The sequence below is a fragment of the Camelus ferus genome, chromosome 4, assembly GCF_009834535.1.
Source record: "Camelus ferus isolate YT-003-E chromosome 4, BCGSAC_Cfer_1.0, whole genome shotgun sequence".
Lineage (NCBI taxonomy): Eukaryota > Metazoa > Chordata > Mammalia > Artiodactyla > Camelidae > Camelus > Camelus ferus.
Window position 1 is genome coordinate 44,788,775 of NC_045699.1, and position 22,801 is coordinate 44,811,575.

Sequence of the window (22,801 nt, forward strand, 5' to 3'; positions counted from 1 at the left end):
TCATAGCCCAGAGGTGATTGAGTTCCAGGAGATTGCAAGTGATTGGGTAGTTCTTGGGAAACGAACGGGAAAACTTCTAGGCACATTGTTTCCTAAAATGGGTTCTGTAAAACCTAGTCCTGTGTGATGCTGCTCTACTAAAAAGGCTCCATGGCCAGATAAGTTTAGGAAGTGATGCAGCCGATGTCTCACTCCTACCCACCCACTCTTGATGACTCAGTGCATTTTAGCACATTAAAGGCTCTGAGAAGTCCTGCAGAAAAGAGATCCGTGTAACTTTAACTTGACTTTGCCTGAACATTTGACCTTAGAACTCTCTAATATCTATCTTCTCTCTTGAAATTCTGTAAATAGGTTGCCAAAAATTAGATGTAGGATTTAGCATTTGAGTATCAGCATTGTCTCTGAGTTCCCTGATAGCCAGGTCAAGAAATGAAAAAGTACATTGAAATGTTCTTCTATAGTCCAGAAAAAGGAAACATAGAAGTTAATCTGCAGTCATAGAATTTTACATGCATCTTTTAGCAATCCTATTATTTTTTTTAGACTGTTAAGAGCTTCCAGTCATTTCAGCCAGCTATACTTACTTTACTTGTAATTGTCATTTTTTCCATAAAAGTTAAATTTTATCTGTGACACGAATTGAATTGTCTAGGAGCCAAGTAGTCAAAAATGATGATTTTCATTTCCAAACGTTATTAAACATATTGATAACTTTTATGAACCTGGGTAATGTTAGAGCTTTATAATGCATCTTAAAATGGGTGTTTTTCTGGGGAGGAGTGTCAACTTTCAAAGTTGCTTTGATTTCTTGAATTTTAAATAAATTTTCAGTGGGTGGTTATTGCTATAATCACTAGTCAAATTCAGATAATGGTACTCAGTTTGAATGTGCTTGTGTGTGTGCGTGCGCTTAGGTAGGTTACAAGCCTAGTGATAACCTCTAATTGTAGAAATGCAACATTACTCAGATTATTAAAATGACTACTCTCTCACCACTTAATTTTGCATTCCAGTATAAAAATAACATTTACAATATCAGCGCTCTTTTAGAAATAGCTAACTCCCCAAAAGGTCTCTGTGACATGTTTTGAATTTCTGTATAAAGAATGTAATACAAACTACTTAATAAAAGTTGCAACAAAGTGACATTATGTTATGAACTAATTTTTAACCATTTTGCTTGGAGCTAAATTGTCATCTTCTTAACAGCTTTGTATAACTAGGGAGGTGATAAAATGACAAAGACACATTATAGAATACTTTCTCACTTAATTATACCATTTTTTTCTCTCCTACAAGTTTCTATTTTTATTCTCTTGGTGATTGATTGCTTCTAAGCTTAGAAAATCCTCACTTAGTAATTAATTTAATTAATTAATTTTCAATTTGATAGTTTAAGATATTTAATATTTAATATTTAATATAAATACATTATAATATATTATAATATTTTGTTATATGTAAATATAATACATACAACATGATATATATATAATTAAGTATAATATATAATTAAATATATTATATAGACAATATAATATATTATAGACAATATACTATGTAGATAATATATTATATACAATATAATATAAATATAAATATACTATAACTCTAACTTGATTTTTTCCAAAATAATAAGTGCTATTTGCATTACCATTAACTGTGAGCTTTCCTTTCTTCACTGACTTACGACCCTTCTTTGATCATATATGAAATTCATATGTCTGTGAGTGAGAAATTGTATCTCTTCCTAGGCTAGCTATTTTATTCCATTGATCTAATTGCCTGTTTTAAAACATTTGTATTAAAACTACATTTATTATCTATTAAACTAGACTTTTATTACTCTTCATTTTCCATTTTTTCACTCTTACCTGCCTTTTCTTCCATTTGAACTTTATAATGATTTTATTGTGTTATTAAAACAGTTCTACATAAGATTTACTGAATTCTCTTATTCTTAATCTGGAAGTGTTGGTTTTATAGAGCAAGATTTAAAGAAACATAAAGAACTTAATGAATTTGATGCCTTCTTCTTGGTGCTTGGTTTTAAAGGGCTTAAAAAGATTTCTTTCAATTTATCTTGACTCTTAATACTAATGAGCACACATGCACATGTCTGCACACACATGCACACACCCATAGATGTACTCATAGGCATACCTATGCACACTGTGCACATGCGCACACACATGCATCATGGCATCTCGGTGTCAGAAGCCCTCGCTATTGATTTTACACTCTTTCTAAATTGACTTGTTTATTTCAACCATAAATACTCTTTACTAATTATAGGAATGATTATGCCGTACATCAAAAATTGATGCAACATTGTAAACTGACTATACTTTGATTAAAAAATAAAAAAAAATAATAGGAATGGTATTTTGATCTTTCTAATACTCCTAATGATCTAAAAAGACCATTTCTGGTACCAGTTATTTTATTGCTTTTCAACTGGTGGGCAAAAGTGGAAAGATTCGAGGAGAACAGGTTAGAAGCCTCCTTCACTGCATCTGCAGAGTTGCCATTGTCTTCTAAACCTCCTTTTTAAAGTAGTAATGGAATGATTTCTCCTCCTTTCAACCGTAGGCCTTCGCCCAGTAGTGCTCTGCTCACAATATGCACATTCAGTGGTCCCCTAGAGACTGTCACAGCCACGAGCATAGTCCTGTGATTATGACTACATGATACATTTCTTTCTGGTACAGACTGCCACTTCTATTTCTTCTTTCACTGAATAAACTTTAGATTAAAAATCCAGCTTATATCAGACTTTAGCTTTTAAAATCACTTAAGCTAAACATAATACAGTGTTTAAACATAGATTCAAAATAGTTTCTCCACATCCTGCTGGAATGCAAAAGTGAATTCTTTGTTGTTACAAGATAGAAGCAAAAATATATTTTCCAGCCTATCAGAGAGCAGATAAAGAATGAAGCATAATCTATCTCCATCTGGTATTTTTCTTTTTCAATGTTATTAATCTCAATATGAACTTATGACCCATAAAATATAGAATTAGTCTACACAAGGCTATTTTCATGATAAATTTAACATTTTTCTTAGTTCTACCTTGGGCTTGATCCACATATCTGACAGAAATTCCATTAGTGTAGCCGCAGGTCTTATACTGAGCCAATGTAAAGTCAAAGGAATGACCTGAGATTTGTGATTTGAAACCATTACAAAGGCAGCAGACATAGGTTTTTGGATTGTCAGCACTTAGTTTGATATTTATAAGATTCTACAGAGGAGGAAATTTTGCTACAGAGATCATTTCCTTCAGTTCCTTGTCAAATATTGAACATTCTTTGTGAGGAGAGGCCTCCTGTTCTTAAGCAATCCTTTTCCAAACAAAAGCTGAAATGTGGCCTTTGGGGAAAATGTCAAATCCAGACTTTGGGCCAAAGCTGCTGACACTGTCCAGAGATTAGTCAACACAGTGGGGCCTCGTTTGTCTACCACTGTTGAGGAACAAACCCTTCCAGATGGACAAGTCAGACAAATGAAGCCTACCCATTTGAAAAGCATCCACATGGACTCTGTCTTAACCATGGGGTAAGGTTTGTGTTTTTCTTTTGTTCTCCAAACACTTGTTAAGCCTTACTCTATGCCTAGCATTGAGTTCAGCACACGGGGCAAGAAAGACATGTTTTTTGCCATATGAGCTTTAGTCTAGAGAGGGTAAGAGACTTCACACTGGTCATTACAAATATGATGTATATTTCAAAAAGGGATGCATAGGTTTTGTGGGTGTGTTCATCACAGAGACAGAGAGATGTCTGCCAAAACCAGAAGATAGAGTAGAGTTGGGCAGGTAAAGCGTATGGTTGGGTGTTTTGGGAAATCTCTAGAGAGTGTGAAGGTCAGGGATTGGGGGATATTCTCAGCATAGGGAAGAGCTTGTGTACTTGAAGCACTCAAAGGAGACTTGTTTGGCTGGAACAAAAATACTGAGAGAACAAATGTCTTGGTTGTAGAGGCTAGAGTGGTGGGCAGGGGTGTATTAAGCCATGGTAAGGATTTGGGATTAGGTCATTCAGTCAGGGCAGACATGTGAGCAGGGTTGTGTTTATGAAATCAGTCTGGCTGCTGGATGGAGAATCATTCAGGTGAGATAAGAATGAAAAGTGGGGAGACCAGGTAGAAGACTGTTGCAGAAATCTGTCTTCAGGACAGGAGGCAGGGTCCTGAAATAGAATGGTGGCCATGGAGAGAGAGAGAAATGGACATCTTTGGAGATCTTTTGGAGTAGTGACTGATAGGATATTAGGGGTGAGAGCAGGGTAAAGTCAAGGATGACTCCCAGGAGTCTGGCTTGAGAAACTGAGCATTATCTTCCTGATACAATTTACTGAGCTCTGGGACATGGAGAAGATGGTCCTGATTAGGACGATGGTCATAAGACTGAGCTGCATATCAAATTAAGCAAACTTGACAAATGGCAAACATTGAACTCTTACTTAAATTCAAATATGCAAATCGTCTGCTGTTTATTAGTGGTTATATATACATTTTCCACCTTTGCTAATCATATTAGAGGTGCTAATTTATATCATGCTCCCTTTATACAGCGTATTACTCATGTATTCACCTAATAAGCACAGATGCTTTCTGTGGGCAAAGCGCTTCACTCAGCACTCTGAGAAATACAAAGGTGGATAAAAATGGTTCCTGCATTCCAAGAATTTACAGTCTATTAGAGGCAGTGGTACATGGAATCAGATAGCTATTACTGAAGGCTGAGGTGCTCTGAGCCATAAGAGAGAGTTGGAGCTCCGAGATGAGAGAACTTGTATCTGGCTTGGAAATCAGAGAAGGCTTTTTGGAAGTGGTGGCACTTGAGCTAGGCTTTGATCGGCCTCATATTTTCCTGTGAGGCAGCTGCATGAACTGAGGTCCAGATGTAAAACTGGTGCAGCAGGTAAGATTAGGCTGGTGTGAAGGCCTGGGAAGGGGAGTGGTGGGGAATGTTGGCCAGGGCCTGAGACCTAAAGACATAGGGCCATGAGGATAAGGTTGAGGAGTTAAACTTCTTATCCTGAGGGTAATGGGGAGCTGTTGGGGCAGAATAATCTGAATTCTTCCTTAGGAAGGAGTTTGAACCACAGTTTAGAAGATGCTCTGGAAGAGTTTTTTTGTTTTGTTTTTTGGTTTTTGGTTATTTTTGGAGGTACTAGGGATTTAACGCAGGACCTCATGCATGCTAAGCAGGCACTCTACCACTGAGCTGTACCCTCCCCACTGGAAGGAGAAGTGGTATTTGCCTTTCTCTGACTTAATTCACTTGATACATTTTGAAAGTATAAAATACACGCTGGATTTTGAAGACTTAATATGAAAAAAAGGGTGCAAAATATCTCATCAATGATTTTTATTTTTATTGATTACATGTTGAAAGGATAGTATTTTGGATACATTGGGTTAAATAAAAATGTATTAAAAATCACTTGCTTCCCCCTCCTCCACCCCAGTTTTCAGGTGGCTGTTAGAAAACTTACGCTTACAAATGTGGCTTGTATTATCCTTCATTTGATCAGCACTGCTCCAGAAGTGGTGCTACACTACCCTCGAAGAAAATCTCCCCACTTTGAAACTCCCTCCCCAGCTATGTGACTTTAAGCAAGTTAAAGTCTCTCAAAGCAAGATTCAGCCTCATCTATAAAATAGGGGTAATAATCATCCCTGTCTCACAGGTTTGTTATGAGGGTCAAGTGAGCTATGAAAGTAAGTGAGATCACCCCCCAGTACATGGTTAGTGCTCAGTAAATGCCATTAATGATTATTGTTGTTGTTACTGCTGCTATTACCAAGTTTTTTGTTTTTGTTTTTGTTTTTTTAATCTGGATTTCCATCAAATCTGTATTTTTGTTCAGGACTTCTTTTCATGTAATCTTCCCAACCAGAAATCCAGCATCAGTTTTACGTGCGTCTTCCTTTATTGCATCAGCTCATTAAGAGCGCCTAGCGCCTAATACACATTCAGCTACTCTGTTTTTAATGAACTGTTGGATGCTTTTTCTGGCTATGTTTTGTGTGTTTATCCTGCAGCTCCACTAAGTTTATTTTTTTAAGCACTAGTAATTCTCTTTGTGATCATTTTCTAGATGTAGATCATCATCTGTTTGAAAAATAAAAGGTAGTACTTTTCCATTTCCTATGCTTATTATTCCTCATCATTTTTCCTTCTCTGGTAACTATTCCAGGCATTTTTCCTGCTACAGTAAATAGGAGTAATGTCTAGGGTATCCTTCCTGTTGCTTTTTATGAAAGAATGCAAATGTTGATTTTTGCCCTTCAGTGTAATATATTATTTATTATATTTAGAAAGTTCCTTTCAGAGCTTTATAGTTTTTTTTTTTAAATCAGGAATACCTATGGGTTTTATTCAGTATAAATTTTCAGAATTTTCTGCTTTTTCCCTCTTGTTAGGTCTGTCTTCCAGCTCTTCTCAGTATTACCCATGTTCTTGCCTAGAAGAAATCCTGTCCTTGCTCCTAAGGGAGCTCCTTGATGGATAACATGCATGAGGCTTTGTACTTGGACTTGTCACTTGCATTTTGGCTCCATGAAGCAGTTTTTTAAAATATTTCCTGGTCCTTGTTGAAACTTGAGATTATTATAAATGACAGAGAGGTGATTTTCAGATAAGTGGGGTCCTAATGCATTAGGCAGAGTTCCTGACAGTGTTTGGTAAATGGATGAGAATAAAAGACCTTAACTGCAGAATGCAGAGGGTGCTGTTACTCCTCCACATCTGTTGTTTATAAGGACAGTAAACACCTTATCCCATCACTATTTGACCTTCCTTAGAAAGAACCACTGACTCTTATGGGGGTAAAAATCATTTGCTACAGATAAATGAAACCTAGCTCGTAAATTCACTATGTGGTGTTGAGAGATAGAAAATACAACTTTCAAGTTACCTGCTTTTATATATAGAGAGAACATCCATGTTTTTAACAATTAATACAGAGGAAGTTCTTGCTATCTGGGATTTTATATTGGAATGCTCACAGTTACAAAGTTGAAGGGGAAGCAACATTCATCATAAAGAAAAACAGAAAAAAATCACCAAAGAAATCATCTACCTATAAAATTAATCATCATCAGACATCCAAACTGAGCAACTCCTGGTTTTCATTCACAGTCCATGTGTTTCCTCTTCTATACCTCTGCTGAAGCAGTGCCTTCTGCCTGGAATGCCTGTCCATCTATCCATTCATCCACCCATCTAGCCATCCATGTACCCACCCATCCATCCATCCATGCATCCATGTATCCATGCATCTATCCATCTATGCAAACACCCATGCCTCCATCCATGCATCTATCCATCTATGAATCCATGCATCCATCCATCTATCATGTGTGCATCCATCCACCTACCCATCTATACATCTATGCATACATTGACTCATCAGCAATTACTGAATATCTTCTGTGTGCCAGGATTTGGGCTATGTAGGTATACCCTCAGCATCTCTCAGCTGCCACCTCTTCCAGGTAGCAAATGCTTCCCTGATTCCTTCTCCCCTCCCCAACAAAGTTAAAACTGCTCTCTGCTTTCTCTGAGTACCCATTGCACTTCATGACTTCTCTTTTATTTAGAGCATGGTGCTGTGTCCTACTATTTTATCTACTGGTGTTTGTGTCTTCTCTCTCCCAAGAGAAGAGCTGGTGCCCACTCAGCTAGCTCTGCATCTTCCTTCTCCAGGAGGAGGGGCTGACCCAGTTTGTGGCCACCAACTAGAATCCTCTCTCTGTCTTTTTTTACATTCTCCTTCTCTTCCAGGGCTAAAGTTGCTGCAGCTGATGGGCCGCCCGGGATCCCAACCCAGACCCTCATCCCTGTCAAACACACAGTAAAAATAGACAAAGATGCCCTCCTCCAAGACTATGGATTTCACATTTCTGAGACCCTTCCCCTAACAGTGGTGGCCGTCACAGCAGGTAGGGGCTGCCTGGGAAACAAGAAAGGATTCTGGCTTCTTGCGGGGAAATAGCCCCGGTTCTCTTCCCATCTCTCTGTGCTTTAACATAATGCAGAAAATGCTACCCTAAAAAGGTTAGAAAGGGCAGTAATTTTGACCTAATTCTCTTGGACTTTGCACCTTCCTATGGTGCTGGGAGGGAGGGGCCCACTTGCTGTTTGCACCCCTGCTCCACGGCTTCAGCCAGGGCTTTGCCCACCCGTGCCGCCCCCAGCCAGTCTCAGGGATGGTGACAGTATTTGGATCATCAGGCTCTCCTCTCTGAACCCTGCATGCTCTGAGCTGGGGAGAGTTTCTGGTCAGACAGTAATAGAAATTATTGATTTGTTTTCACTTGAGTCTCTAAAATATAGGCTGCATCAGGGTGAAGAGGAGCAGACTGGAAGGGTCTAGTGTTTGTTTTCATGCTTCAGCTGTGTATTGATGTTATATCTGGGACTAGTTAAAAATCTATTAATTTAAATGTGCACTCACACACACACACACACACACACACACACATCCGAGAGTTCTTTAGAGATGAATGTAGTGGATTTGCTGGCCAGCTCCGTTGATTCAGAGGGTTTCTGCTAGTCTTCTTTCCCCAGACAGTCTCCTAACAATCCCTTGAAGGTGATGGATTGTAGTACATTATCCGTGATTTGTAAACGGGAAAACTGAGATCCCCGTGAGCCCAAGCCTGGCTAGGGGTAGGGCGAGCTGGTGCCCTGGAGACTGGATCAGGCTGCCATTTAGGTGTGCTGCAGTGACACGTGGGGCCTGGGCCCCCCTGGCACAAGCACCAGTGACTTCTTTTCTGTCCAACAGGAGGTTCCGCTCACGGCAAGCTTTTCCCTGGTGATCAGATCCTCCAAATGAACGATGAGCCCGCCGAAGACCTTTCCTGTGAACGAGCAGTCGATATTCTGAGGTACTAAATTGTCTTCCATCATCCACAGAGTTGCACAGATTATTGTAGAGCAAAGATGGGTGACAGAAATGCCTTAACTGATCTCCCTGTGATTTAAGTAAGATCCAGTCTCCTTTAAAGCAGTAGCAACAGCCTCATTTTAGAATTCCATCTTGGTTACTATCTGCTCTCTCTCACCTGCCTACAGACGTGATTGGGAGGCACAGGTGCTATATTTGTCAGTCCCTTGCAGTGACACACACACACACACACACACACACACACATACAGCTCAAGATTGCAGAGAATCCATCAGAGTGTAGAAAATAGAATCCTCTCAACCACACCTAATCTCGCTTCAGGACTGCCAGAGAATAAGGTGGGTGGTTGGGTGGGGCAGCTAGGAAAGGACGTGGTGATTTTATTTTACAAAAATGAAATATGGTTATGGAAATCATGCAGTTTACTGTCCAAATTATTAGGTGATTTTCTCAAAGATGATCAATTCCAGCAAACGAATTTTAGATTTTCACTGCTACTAATATCTCTGTCAGGCTAGATCCAACTCTGACTAATGAGCAAAAGTCTTTACAATTAAAAGCAGTAGACCAGAATTGGGGTGTCTAGGGAACGTGAACCCTGATCTCTTCATTAAGCACCTTCTCTGGGCAAGGAACCCTGTGGTGCCAAGGGACTCCACTTCCTGGACTTGTACAGGCTAGAGGTGCAGCTACAGCTGGTGCACACCCCACTGAGATTGAGGGGAGACAGTGCATCAGGAGAAACAGAGGACAGGGGCTGTAAACACTGGCGATTCCCCAACTTGTGAGGAAGTTGTGGTTTGACAAAACAGAGAATAGTCTGAGAGGAGGGTATAGCTCCGTAGTAGAGTGCATACCTAGCATGCACAAGGTCCTGGGTTCAATCCCCAGAACTTCCATTAATAAGTAAATAAACCTTGATGACCTCTCTCCCATAAAACAAACAAACAAACAAAAAAACCAGAGAAGAGTCCAGAAATATTTCAGATGTCCCTTTAATGCTGAGTAGAATTTGGCCCACAAAGATGGAGGTAGAGAGTGGTCCAGGCAAAGTGATAAGCAGGAGTGACTGGGAGGGGAGTAGCAGGCGCTGAGCACTTCAATTTGTGTAAGGCATCGATGCCTATGGGAAGTGAGGCCCAGATGATGGAGGGTCTTGGTGCTGACACGGTAAGTTCAGGGGTTATTCTCCTCCTGGAAGGGTGAGCCATTAAAGACTTGCTAGCCAGTTTGAGTCTTGAATCTGTGCTCTCTGCCATAAGCCGCGTGTGGAAATGCTGGGACTGCTTATTTTTTTAGCTTAGTTCCCAGTGTCATCACCACTTCTAAGACCAAGCAAAACAAAAAACCCAATAAAATGTCTCTAATTCCTCCAACTCTCTGTGAGGCCAGGCTGTCCATTTGAGAGCACCTGGATATTGGTTTGTTGTGAATTCTCTTGGAAGAGGTCTGTTCTTCTGTAAAATGGAAAAGAGGTGATCCCCAGACACTTAGAAATCTTGTGTTGAGTTTATCTGTTTGAGGAAGTAACACACTGGCAGCAATTGGCCTAAATGTTCATATTGTGAGAAGTCAAATGAAATTATTTTGCACACTGCTTCTCTGTGTAGCAGTGGCAAAGAAAAAGGAGTATACAAATCAATATTTCAGTTCTATCTTCTAATACGAAGTGGAAGTTTGGCACTTATCTGGTTGATTTGATCGCTCTGGGAATCTAGGAAATGATAAGAAAATGAAAATGCCTAATATTTGATTACATGGTTGGGCTCATGATACTGACTTTGTGCCCAAACACCAGAAAATGGTTGGCTTTTTTCTGATAAATGTTATGCACATTCATTTATTCTATTTAGTGAATGTTTAGTCTGTTTTCTGAAGTAGCATATTTCCCTGATCTGTATTATTGCTATGTTTTCTCTTAAAAAATTTTTTTTGGACATAAACCTAGCTCGGGGTCATAGCAACTGGATGAGTTTTCCATCATATAGACTAAATTAAGGCTAAGTGACTTAATTTAGTGGCTGTAGGTATAGACTAGATGACAGAGGCAAGTATCTGAAGATTTTCTCCAGGAAGAAGCGGCACTCAGGACAGCTCACGTTCCTTCACAGATCAGGTCCTTCTTTCTCAACATCCTTCTCAATTTTGCTGAGTCAAAAAAAGCTGAGGCAAGAGACGCTGCTTTGTAATTCTGCCAGTCTTTTTGACCCTAACACACACACACACACACACACACACACACACACACACACACACACAGATGTATCACCCAGAATGACTTTTTTTGTCTTTATCCTTTTTTTCAGGGAAGCTGAAGATTCTCTTTCAATCACAGTTGTTCGCTGCACGTCGGTAAATCTCTTTCTATTTCCTGTGTGTTAGTTTCACCCTCCTTGGCCCCAAGACTCTGTACCCCTAGTGGAATATCTGTCATAGAATAAACGGGGAAGGCAAAGGGCACAGGGGACAGCTGCCGGGGCAGTCGGTGTTGCCTGAGGACCGCCTCTGTGCCAGTGTTGTGGAGGAAACAGATGTGGGTCCAGGCTTCAAGAACTCATGGTCCAGCTAAGGAGACAGACTCGTGATTATGCAGAGTGGGATGACCAGGGTACCAAACTAGGAGTTTCAAGACAGATCTGAGTGGTGTCACTGTGGAGAAGTCATCTGTAAAACAGGGATGGCAACAATAACTGCCTTGTGTATCTAATGGGTTGTTATGAGCAAGGTGCTGGACATGAACGTGTCTGATCAGCTGTGAGGTTCAGCACATGGCAAAGTGTGGCAGAGATGATGCACAGGGAGGCCACAGCCATCCTGAACCACCACAGGCCTGGGTGTCCTTTCTGTGTGATACAAGGAACTATACATAATCAAACTGTAAGAGAAGACTACCAAGGAGGGAAAGTTGACAGAAAATTCTTTCTGAGAGACTTTAGTACGTACCTCTTAGCCTTAGCCACAAATAGACAAAAAAATAAATAGGGGTTTGGAGAATTTTAATAATGCATTTAACAGTTTAATCTAATTGACCGCATCCCCGGCTACCAAAATAAAAACTCAATAAATTCCTTAGATAAGCAACTCTATAATTCCCTTTCCCAGAATATAATAAAATACAAATTGATAACTATCAAAAATGTAATTAAAACTACCCATTTGGAATAAAAATGCTATCTAACTAAAGATGGAGTCAAATAGAAAAGCAAAAATATTATAATAGACTGGTTAGAAAATAATTAAAATTTAGAACTCTACTTCTTAGAACTTATTATATGCAGTTGAAACTATACTCTGAGTAAAATTCATAGCCTTAAAAGTGATTTTATTATTTAATAAGGAAATAGGTCCAGTCAGTGCAAGAAGTAGGAAAGAAAGGCTAATAACACAAACATAAAGCAGAATAAAGAAAATGATAAAACTTAAAATCTAAAATCTTAGTAATTCCATATTAGTTTTTTAAATTTTTAAATTTATTTTTATTTTTTTCAGTTAAAGTACTGGGAATTGAACCCGGGACCTCATGCACGCTAAGCATGTGCTCTGTCACTGAGCTATACCCTCCCTTTATGTTGGTTATTAGTGATCAGTGTCTGAAAGCTTTCTGACCCTATCTTGTCTTGGATTTTGCCAAGAATTAAAGACAAACATACCCATATGTGTTTTCCTGACTCTTCTATATTCATTTTCTGGGAAATTTATACTTAATCATCTTTAGTCTCCTAGTATTTCCTCCATTCTCTGTTCTGTGGATGATGCCAATTGTTTCATATAATAGGCCCATCAGCCCCCTCGATTCACAGGTATGAGTTTTGAACTCATTCAAAGCAGTCTGATAGTCTCATTGCTTAATTTTAGGTTGTAACTTTCTCTTTGCCTTATTCCATCAATCTCTTCTGATTGATTGAAAAAGAAAGCAAATTGAGGTTAAGTAATTTCTCCAGTGGAGGGATTACCACACACGTTACTTCTCCGGGAACACTGCTATTTCCCCCTCTCCTTCTACTAAATTTTTTAAAGCAAACTATGTATTTGAGATACTAAATCATAGTCATGACCTCTGTCACACCAAGGTTCCAGTTACCCACAAATCACATTTATCTTCTTGAGTTAAAATCTCAAGGTAACTTGTTTACTTCATGTTCTTCATGGCAGGGGCCTGGTGTTATCTGAGTCTATGAGCATTGTTTCCAGCAGTTTCTTTGACTTCTGTTGTGTTTCTCTTTCTTCAGCCACACAGACTGTGGCTCAGAGCTCCATCCTGGGGCTGTTATACATGTAAACATTCTAGAGGCTGGCCTGAAGGACTATCCAGACCAAGGAAACATAGGATGCCAGGCTTAGAAATAGCATATCAGGATTTCCAGGAAGATCACATCCTGTTGGTCTAAATCATGCAAGTTGCTATTCGTTAAGTGTCACAATTTAGCCTGATATGGTCGAGGCCAAGGGCTTCACCACAGACTCATACCAACCTGTGATAACTCTTTTTACCTGTGGAGAAAGAGGGCACCACCCAAAAGATGAGCAGAGCAAAGAAGGGCCAAGGATAAATCAGAGGAGTCAGAGCTTCAGAGAGCCCTGTGGGGATGTTCTGGTCCAACCCCCATATTGTGCATAAGAGAAGACTGAAAGCCAAAGAGAGGCAATGTACACACACACACACACACACACACACACACACAATTGGTTTACTTCCATAAGAATTTGCATTTGAAGTAGTTCTCGCAACTGTTGAGTAGCAGAACTTGTGTTGGAATTCAGGTCTGCTTGTTCACAGGCCAGTTTTCTTTGTCTTCCTCATACCACAGCCTTTGGCCACCATATTGAATGTTCATTTGTTCTCAGACAAGTCTATGTTGAGAGCCATGGATTTTATGAAAAGTGGTCTTTAGTAGGATGCCATCATTCTCTGTGGGTTTTAATTGAATTCTCAACAGCTGTCAGAGTTTTTGCTTTTGTTTTTTGAGAAATGAGAAGATGCTTGTCTGAAAGTCCTGTTCTAAATTGTGTCCTGTTAATATTTTGCAGGGAGTCCCCAAGTCCTCCTTCCTGACGGAGGAGAAGAGGGCGAGGCTGAAGACCAACCCCGTGAAGGTGCACTTTGCGGAGGAAGTGCTTGTCAGCGGACACAGCCAGGTGTGTCCCTGGTCAAGGGATTAAATGACTGCATGAAGCAGGCAAGCTGCCTCCTGCACTTGTCTCCCGGGGACTCTGGAATCCGCAGCGTGGAGAGGACGCAGGGGGAGTGCAGTGGGCTTGCTGGAGGCTCTGCGCACCCTTAGTAAGGCACCTGCAAACCATGGATGGGGAGAGAAACACTGGGTTTGGCTCTCTGTCATCCTGTGACTCGATTTTCCTGCCCTTGAAATTTCCACAGATTCCAATTATTCATTTCTCATTCTGAATCTTCAGATTTAGTATTCCCTCTGAAGTTGGTGCGTTGACAGTAGTGATGGCAGTGGTGGTGGGGTTGCTTTCTTTTTAAAAGAGCCTCTTAGCTATTGAACCTCTATTATGTGACCCTAAACATGTTGGGTACATAATACTTAGTCATCACAATACCCTACAAGGGAGGTATTTTAACAAAAGAGGAGGCAGAGGCTTGGAGAGGTTAAGAGAATTAACTTAACCTCTGAGATCACAGAGCTAGAAAATACAGGGGCACAGATGTGACTTTAGTTCTTCTCTTTTCTACTGTGGTATCCTTTTTGGTATGGAAATACCCAGGGTTGGTATGGTTTGATATGGGGTTTCAGAAGACAAATTTGTAAAGGGAAAATGTTAGCTAGAATTTGATGTTTTTAATGTGACTGCTGGATAAAAGACTTACATATTCATTATTTAAATATTTTTCCCCTGATGGTCTATAACTATTGCCATTCTGAATTCAGTGATCAATATTATACTTTGAAACTTCCAAATCAGAGCTTGTCCTTATCTGGTCTTCTCACTGTAGAGGCCCATCTAATGGGGAGTCATGGCCATTTTAACACAGGAGCCAGGTGATCTGGTTCAATGTCTGGAGAGCCCTTATTTTCTTCTTGTCCTGCTACTTAACAGACCCCACCTTCAGTTAGACTTGAGAGTAAAAGGTGAATTTGTTTTAGGAAGGGGCTAGTGGGAGGCATAGTGCATTAATCACAAAAGATCAGCAATCTATTGAGTCTCTGTGTTTTCATGTTTGTGAAAATAGATCAAATCTCTTTAGCAAGTTAAATTTTTATTCAATGAGTGTTTTGAAGATAGTGCACAGTAATGAGAAAGAGGGTCTAGACCCAACTAACAGGCCTGGTAGAGAATAAGGGTTCTGTAGATGTGATCAGATCCCCTGGGGAGACTTGCAGCTCAGGGTACCACGTCTCTATCAGCTGCATAAGGCAGAGACAGCTGAGCCAGTGAGAGCTAATCCTTGTGACCGAGCCCTTCAGCCTCTCAAGTGTTTAAAAGATGATAAAGTCAGTTGCTAAGCTTTCTCGCTTGAAACATACTAAGACCTTAGAAGGATCTGAAACAGGAAATGAACATTTGGGGATTTTTTTTCTGAGGTAGAGTTGATATATAATATTACATAAGTTTCAGGGGTACAACATAGTGATTCACAATTTTTAAAAGTTGTACACTCCGTTTATAGTTATTTAAAAATTTTGGCTATATTCTCTGTGCTGTACAATATATCCTTGTAGCTTATCTATTTTATACATAGTAATTTGTACCTCCTAATCCTCTACCCAAATTTTGTTCCTCCCCTCCTCCCTTTACCCACTGGTAACCACTTAGTCCATTCTCTGTAACTGTAAGTCTGTTTCTATCTTATTATATTCACAAATTTGTCTCATTTTTTTTTAGATTTCACCTATAAGTGACATCATACAGTATTTGTCTTTGTCTCACTTAAGGAAACCAACAATTGAAACATGCTTAACTTTGCTAACCATTAAAGAAATGCAAAGGAAAACATTAAGAAGTGCCACTTTATACTTAGTAAATGAGCACAAATAAAGAAAAATGTAAGCGCTGAAACTGAGAAAGTAGCTACACTCATACTAATTGGTGGCTTGGCGGCTTTGTCAGTTGATTTAATCTTCGGGAGTAGAAAAAAAACAAAACTTAATGAATGCCATAAAAGTGGTCCAAGGATCACATTCTTATTAATTTAGCCTATAAAATAATTTCAATGCAAAAATATGTGTGTTTAAAGATATCTCTAATACCAATATATAAATTGCAAAAAATTTGAAAAAAATGTTAAATACCTAGGGCAGGGGAATGGTTAAATAAATTCTAATATTTCAACTCAATACAATATTAATAAGTCCCTTAAAATTATAAATGTTAAAGCCACATGAAGAAGTGTCTATGTGTTGAGTAAAAATGCATATAGAATTGTACATGTTTTATGAGAACAACTTTCTAAAAATTATTTCCAGGTAGAAATAAAAATTGGGAGTATATGGCATTAGTTATATAATGTTATTAGGGATGTATTTTTTTGTAAATCACGAATAATAAGGTCCCAAGGAAAACATTTTGCACTTGGGAAGTCCAAAGATGAAGATTTCTAAACACCCGAAACCAGAGAAGTGAGATGACAGCAGAGGAGCAGTTTGAAATCCCTCCTCCCTGACTGAGTGTGAGGTGGCACTGGCGTGTGAACATACTCCTTTCTCTTTTGTAAAAGTACTGTAGCTTTAAAAAAAAAAGTTATAGAGAGTGATGAATGTGCATCTTGCTTAAAAGATACAACTGCCCTTATATTTAGAAGATATGATATCACAGAATTCTCATTTGAAAAGGCTATCTGGTTTTTGAAAAAAGATGGCACGCTTCTAACCCAAGTGGGCTCCATACCCAAACTCTTTGCAGAGATTAGAGCTGGACGTGGTTCTAGCTCAAATCCTGGGAACTCTAGACGCTCTCACAGGTTCTGGAGGATGCCAGCCCCAAGGGCCTTCTTTATCTGCAACTAAACACTCAGAGGTCACTTTTTATGAGAGCTGGCCTTGGGGGGATTCTCCAAACCTAAAGGGAATTGTTCCACCCCATGAAATTCTGGCTGGCCGTGCATCACATAACACAGACCAGTCTTGTGCCTCCTTCCCCAAAAGCCCTCCAAGAGTAGCAGAGTCCCTTAGGCCATCCTGCAAATCCAGGGTGATGGTTGGGATGAGTGGAGGTGGAGAGCAGCCCTCTGCCCTTTGGTGATGCTTCACTACAGAGAATTCAGCAGTACAATGTTGAAGGAGCATCCTACCCCTCATTCCACCCAACCCCACAAGGCACAGTGCAAGAATCTCAGAAAGGCCCATTTGGGACAATGGCATGCTTGTCATCTGACTTGCCAGACTGCATACCATAAGGTGGGCAGCCAACTGTGAAGTATCAGCTGACAGCTGCGTTACATCGTTCAGGCTTGTTCAGTGCTTTCGATGTGCTCATGGCGGGGCTCATTCTTCACCATCATCTCTCCTGTCTAGCAGTTCCCTGTAACAAAGCATACCTGTATCTGTGTGGCATAGACCTCATCCACTGAACTCTCTGAATGTCAAGAATCATAGAGTTAGAGGAGGGTATAGCTCAGTGGTAGAGCACATGCTTAGCATGCACAAGGTCCTGGATTCAATCCAAAGTACCTCCATTTAAAAAAATCTGCCCAAGAAGCAACTTATAACTTGATGTGGATGTTGGAGAGAATCCTGCTCTCCACATCAGAAAGGGCCAGGGAAGCTGTGGATCTGTCATACCTGGGGACAGAATGGCCAGTTTTAACACCACTCTTGTGTTTTCCAGGGTAATTCTCTGCTGTGTATGCCCAACGTGCTCAAGGTGTACTTGGAGAATGGACAGACCAAAGCGTTCAAGTTTGAGGCGCACACGACTGTAAAGGTATTCAGAGGAAACCTGAATCTCTTTCCCAGAGAATTTGCTGGCTCCCAGTATCCCTAGGCATCTTGCCTGTAGCTGCCTTGGTGGTCTCACAGACACCATGGTCTAAGCACCTGCAGTAAGCCAATCACTCTGTTACCTCAGTAGTACCAACACCCAGCAAGATGGTATTTTTATCATCATCTTGCAGGGGAGGAAGTCAGGGCTCAGCGAGATGAAGTAGTCAAGGTCATAATATAACTCATAAGCCTCACCCTTAACCACTGGACTTCCCTGCCTCTGGTATGTGACTTCACCTGCTACCCAAAAGACTAGAGCCACTAAATACCAGGCAAGGTGTCAGGGCAGGTCCAGGCCCCTGCATATTCTGCTCTAGGTTAAAGTCAGTTCATCTTACATTTATCCAGTTCCCCCTGGGAGATGCTCTGATACAGGTGGTACAGACTGAGGTGAAAAGTGATCTCTGTCTCCCAGGAGTTTGCAGTCTAGTTGATGGAGGATGGACATTCAAGGAGCTCCCAATAGTCCAGGGCAGGATGAAGTAAGGGCTGTCAAGAGAGGGACAGGGAAGTGCTTTGCATGCGAGGGAAAGAGCACCATCTGTTCCGTCCTGTCAGAACCTAAGAGAAGGCTCTGGGTAGAAGCGGGACCTGAGCTGAGCTTTGGAGGGTGACTAAAAATTCAACAAGGGCAGGTGGGGACAGGACTGTTGAGGGTTGGTGGGTGCACATCAGTCTGAGAGAATCCCATGGACTAAGGCAGAGAGCCAGTAAGGGGACAGGCAATGGAGTTCAGATTTTATCCATAGACAATAAGGGATGGCACTACAGTTTCTGAACAAGGTAGCAAATAGTCTTAGAGGGAGGCTTCAGGGAAGAAGCAAACACAGGAGTTGTTCAAACATTAAACTTTGTGTAAGAGTCAACACTGAGCCCAGCTCTTCTGACACTGGGGAAGAGCAGGTTCAGGTGCGCAGGTGCAGCCATAGGTAACTGACAGTAGCCAAGACACACACACGTTCATTCACATATATGCACATGCACGTGTGCGCACACATGTGCGCACACACACACACACACAATGCACACACACACAGGCACATGGCCAGTGTTCCCGGGCATCTTCCTTTGGCAATTCCTAGGGCTGCCCCAAATGCCCTATCCCATTCTTACCTCAGCACGACTGAAGCTGGAGAAGGTCTCTCCGAACCTGGGAAGCCCAAGCCCAGAGGAGGAAGGGGAGGGAGAGATTTGTTCAGTGTTCAGTGCATGCCTGGCACTCTCCTGGGCACTTCCTTGCCTACTATCTGATTTAATTTCCCCAGTAACCTTGTGAAGTAACAAATGTTAACCCACTTTTCAGATGAGAACACTGGCCTAAGAGATCCAAAACTTGTCCAGGTCAGCTAGCTCATAACTGGCTTCCAACTTGGTCTGCTGTTTCTGAACCCTGCGTTGGCACTTGCCAGGCTGCCATCTGCATAGAAGTTTTGCAAATGCATTACACAAAGTTTCTACTTCTGTCATCTGAGCAAAGTGCATTGGCATGGAAGGGATGATTTGATTAAAGGGAGTCCCCCTTTGGTGGCTAAAGAAACTTTGAGATGATTTGTAATAAAAGCACACACTGCAAGGGAATTAAAGCCAAAATGACAGATGGAGTTGGGGAAATAAGCAAGGACTTCGCTGGTATGATCCTGGTTAATATTGCTTATCTGTAGTAGCCAAATTTTTAAAACAAATCTTTTAGCTCCTTATGACAGAGAAAGAGATGGGGATAAGAACAAATCCTATGGAACAAAAGGGAAAAACCATCAGTTCATCAGTGACTTCTCATCCCTACTCCCTCACCAAGAGAAGCAAAGTTCTTATATTAAAAAAAACCCTCTTTCTCTAAATCAAGGAAAATATTTCATTTGATCCAGTGAATATTTAGTGACACTTTTTGTATGCCAGCAAAGCTATTGGTGATACAGAAATAAATTACCCAGGGTCACTCTCTTAGGGAGCCCAGAGTCTCGGGGCAGGACTAGCGTGAGGAGATGAGACCTGGGGATAACTCACTAGGCAACGATGGGCAGTGCAGTGTGCTCAGAACCAGGAAAGCAGGACATGAAAACGGTGTGGTATGGGCTCCAGGGAGAGAGAGCTTCCAGCTGGGTGGCAAGGAAGGGCCCCCAGGTGGCTGACTTGGAAAGATGGCCAGGCCTTTGACAAGAATGGGCCAGGAGTGATATGGGAAGATGGCTTCCCAGGCTTGGAGAATGACATCAACAAAGAACCAGTGATGGGAAAGTCTGGCAAGTGTATGGGGCTTGTGAGCAGGGTGCACTGGAAGAAGCAGCAGACAGTGAAGCGGGAGAGAGGGGTTGGCACCTGATACTTGAGAGCCTCGAACGTTAAGCTGAGGAATTTGGACCTAGGCTAGTAGGCTCTGGGGAGCCACTGAATATTCTTGAACAAGAGAGAGCATGAGCACTACAAGGCTTAGACAAGTTCCTCTAGATCAGGGGTCAGTGAACTTTTTCTGTAAAGAGCCAGATAGTGAATATTTTAGGGTTTTTTTTTGCAGGCCATGGGGTTTCCGTCCTGGATGCTCAAGTCTGCTGCTGTAGAGAATGGGTGCAGCCATGTTCCCATGTAACTTTAATTACAAAAACAAGCAGTGGACCAGATTTGGCCCACAGGCTATGGTTTGCCAGCCCCTGCTCTAGATATGAGGTGGAGGTCAGCTGGGTCACAGGGGGGTCCTTAGGGCACCACTCAACAAAGCCAGGAGAAATGTTGAACTCAGGCCAAATGGAGAGAGGGGACAGAGTCTGGAGAGGGGCTCTGTGTCATGGCCAGCACACAGTGGGCATTGCATTAATGTTGCTGAGTTACAGAAGCAGATAGACTTTTCAGGACTTAGTAGTTAGTTATGGAGGGTGATGGCGCAAGTGGAAAGAGGATTCAGAAATGGGAGTCATGGGGAGCAGGTAGCACCTGATGGTTTGGCACTTACTAAATCTGAGGTTCTGGCAGGACATCTATGATGAGTCTATGATGGTTATTTATTCATCAAGTGAAATTTATGGAGCATCACTGAGTGCCAAGCTTTGGGGATATAATGGAACACAAGACAAACAAAGTTCACATTCTGGGCGAGTTTAGCATCTAGTGGCATAAATGACAATAAGCAAGAAAACAGATAGCAGCTGGCATGTATTGAACACTTGCCACCTGCCAGATGCTATTCTAAATGCTGTATATGGGGAAATTATTTTAATGCACACAACAACCCTTGAGAGAGGTGTGGATATTATGACCATTTTACAGATGAAAATACTGAGGCACAGAGAGAGTAAGCACTTTACCCAGAGACACACAGCTAATGAGTAGTAGTTTGGGTCTAGAACCCCCTCACTTAACTTGACTGTACTGTCTCTTGCTAATGGACATAGCAGCCATGGAAGAAGATCATATCCAATAGTGATGAAAGAAATCAGCAGGACCCTGGGAGAGGGAATAACAGGGGCAATCACATGTAGATTCAGTGACCAGAGAAGGCCTCTCTGAAGAGAAAGAAACAGCCTTTTGAAGAGAACGGGGAAAGTGTGCCAGGCAGAGGGGATAGCATGTGCAAATGCACCAAGGCAGCAGAGACCTTGTGATGACAAAGGGCCACTGTAGTGAATGAGAAGAATGTGGCATGGCAACTCCAATGGCACAGTTTTAATTGTCATTTCATCCTATCAGCCCCTCTAAATAAGCATCATTATCCTCCCGTTTTTCAGGGACGAAATGAGGTTCAGAAACGTCAGGTTGATTTCCCACAGGTGCATAGAGGGTAGGTGGCAGGATTCTGTCTGGTAAGCAGTTGATGATGCAGACTCCAAAGAAAGGATGACTCTGGGGACCTTGAAGAGAGGCATTAGGCCCCAAGGGGTGGCTTCCACCTTCCAAGTAAAGCAAGAGAGGGTGTCCGTATGGATGGCGCTGGAACCCTGAGGAGGGGGCAGCAGTGGGTGTAGGGCCTTGCGGGGTGATGAGAAGTCTCACACGTGGCCCATCAAGATCCAGCTGCCGGAGTTGGCAGTTGACCCAGTCAGCACAGGCCTTTCTCTCCCTGGTGGCACTTAGGAACAGAGTGAAAGTCGGGGAGGTCCTCCCTGCTCTGTGCCTGAACGTGAGGGCTGGCCTGCTCCTCGGTGACCCTTATACCTCTCTGTGCCCGCAGGACATCATCCTCACGGTGAAGGAGAAGCTGTCCATCCGAAGCATGGAGTACTTCGCACTGGTCCTGGAGGAGCAGTACAGCATCTCACGGCTGCACCTGCTGCATGAGGAGGAACTCATCCAGCAGGTATCACCTGCTTCTGCTCCTGATTAGGAGATCTGGGTTGGGCAGACTGCACACCTCAGCTGGAACGTTTGGGGGTAGAGGCTCGGTGCGTCTGCAGGTTGGATGCACTTGTTTGTGGCCAGAAGGCGCACAGCTCACACAGCCTGGTTTTTGTATGAGGTAGGCAGGTAGGCAGGCCCCCATTTTGCAGACAAGGGGACGGAGGCTTAGAGGGTAAGGAGCTTCCTCAAGGTAACACAGCCCATAGCACCCCAACTTTTGCTTCCAGCCCTGGTGATCTTCCCCTGAAACTGCTGCCTCTGAGATGTCAGGAAAGCATATGTTGCTGCGCCTAAGGCCTTTTTGTGAGACTTGCCCCGATCTGGTCCCTGGCGACAGGACAGGGCTAACACAGTCAGTCCGTCTGTACCACTCAATCTTCCCTCCATTCAGTGATTTGTTGTACCAGCTTTTTAAAGCCAAACACAGGTCAGTTCAAGAAATCCTTGTTGAGTGTGTACTATTACAAAGATGAGCAGGATTTCAACAACTGGAAAAGGAGAAGGGGCTTTTAAGAGGAACAGCATGAGCAAGGCATGAGGTTGTGGAAGCTGCTCTCAGCCTTCCTCATTACAGATGAATTCTTACCCGGGTCACTCACCTTC

The 22,801-nt window shown here is 41.8% G+C and overlaps 1 protein-coding gene across 10 annotated transcripts in view; it reads left to right on the forward strand.

The window, feature by feature from the left end:
- The window catches only part of FRMPD1 (FERM and PDZ domain containing 1), a 118,761-nt gene that overhangs the window by 82,081 nt on the left and 13,879 nt on the right, over positions 1 to 22,801 (forward strand). For 5 of the 10 annotated variants that reach the window (XM_032478014.1, XM_032478016.1, XM_032478017.1 and 2 more), the window contains 6 exons: positions 7,802 to 7,959; positions 8,808 to 8,910; positions 11,237 to 11,282; positions 13,959 to 14,066; positions 17,718 to 17,813; positions 22,032 to 22,157. In XM_032478014.1, coding sequence (XP_032333905.1) covers positions 7,802 to 7,959; positions 8,808 to 8,910; positions 11,237 to 11,282; positions 13,959 to 14,066; positions 17,718 to 17,813; positions 22,032 to 22,157 — 637 coding nt within the window. Of the gene's footprint in view, positions 1 to 7,801; positions 7,960 to 8,801; positions 8,911 to 11,236; positions 11,283 to 13,958; positions 14,067 to 14,111; positions 14,212 to 17,717; positions 17,814 to 22,031; positions 22,158 to 22,801 lie in introns of those variants that run through there. The other 5 variants (XM_032478020.1, XM_032478021.1, XM_032478019.1 and 2 more) reach the window with 4 other exon arrangements.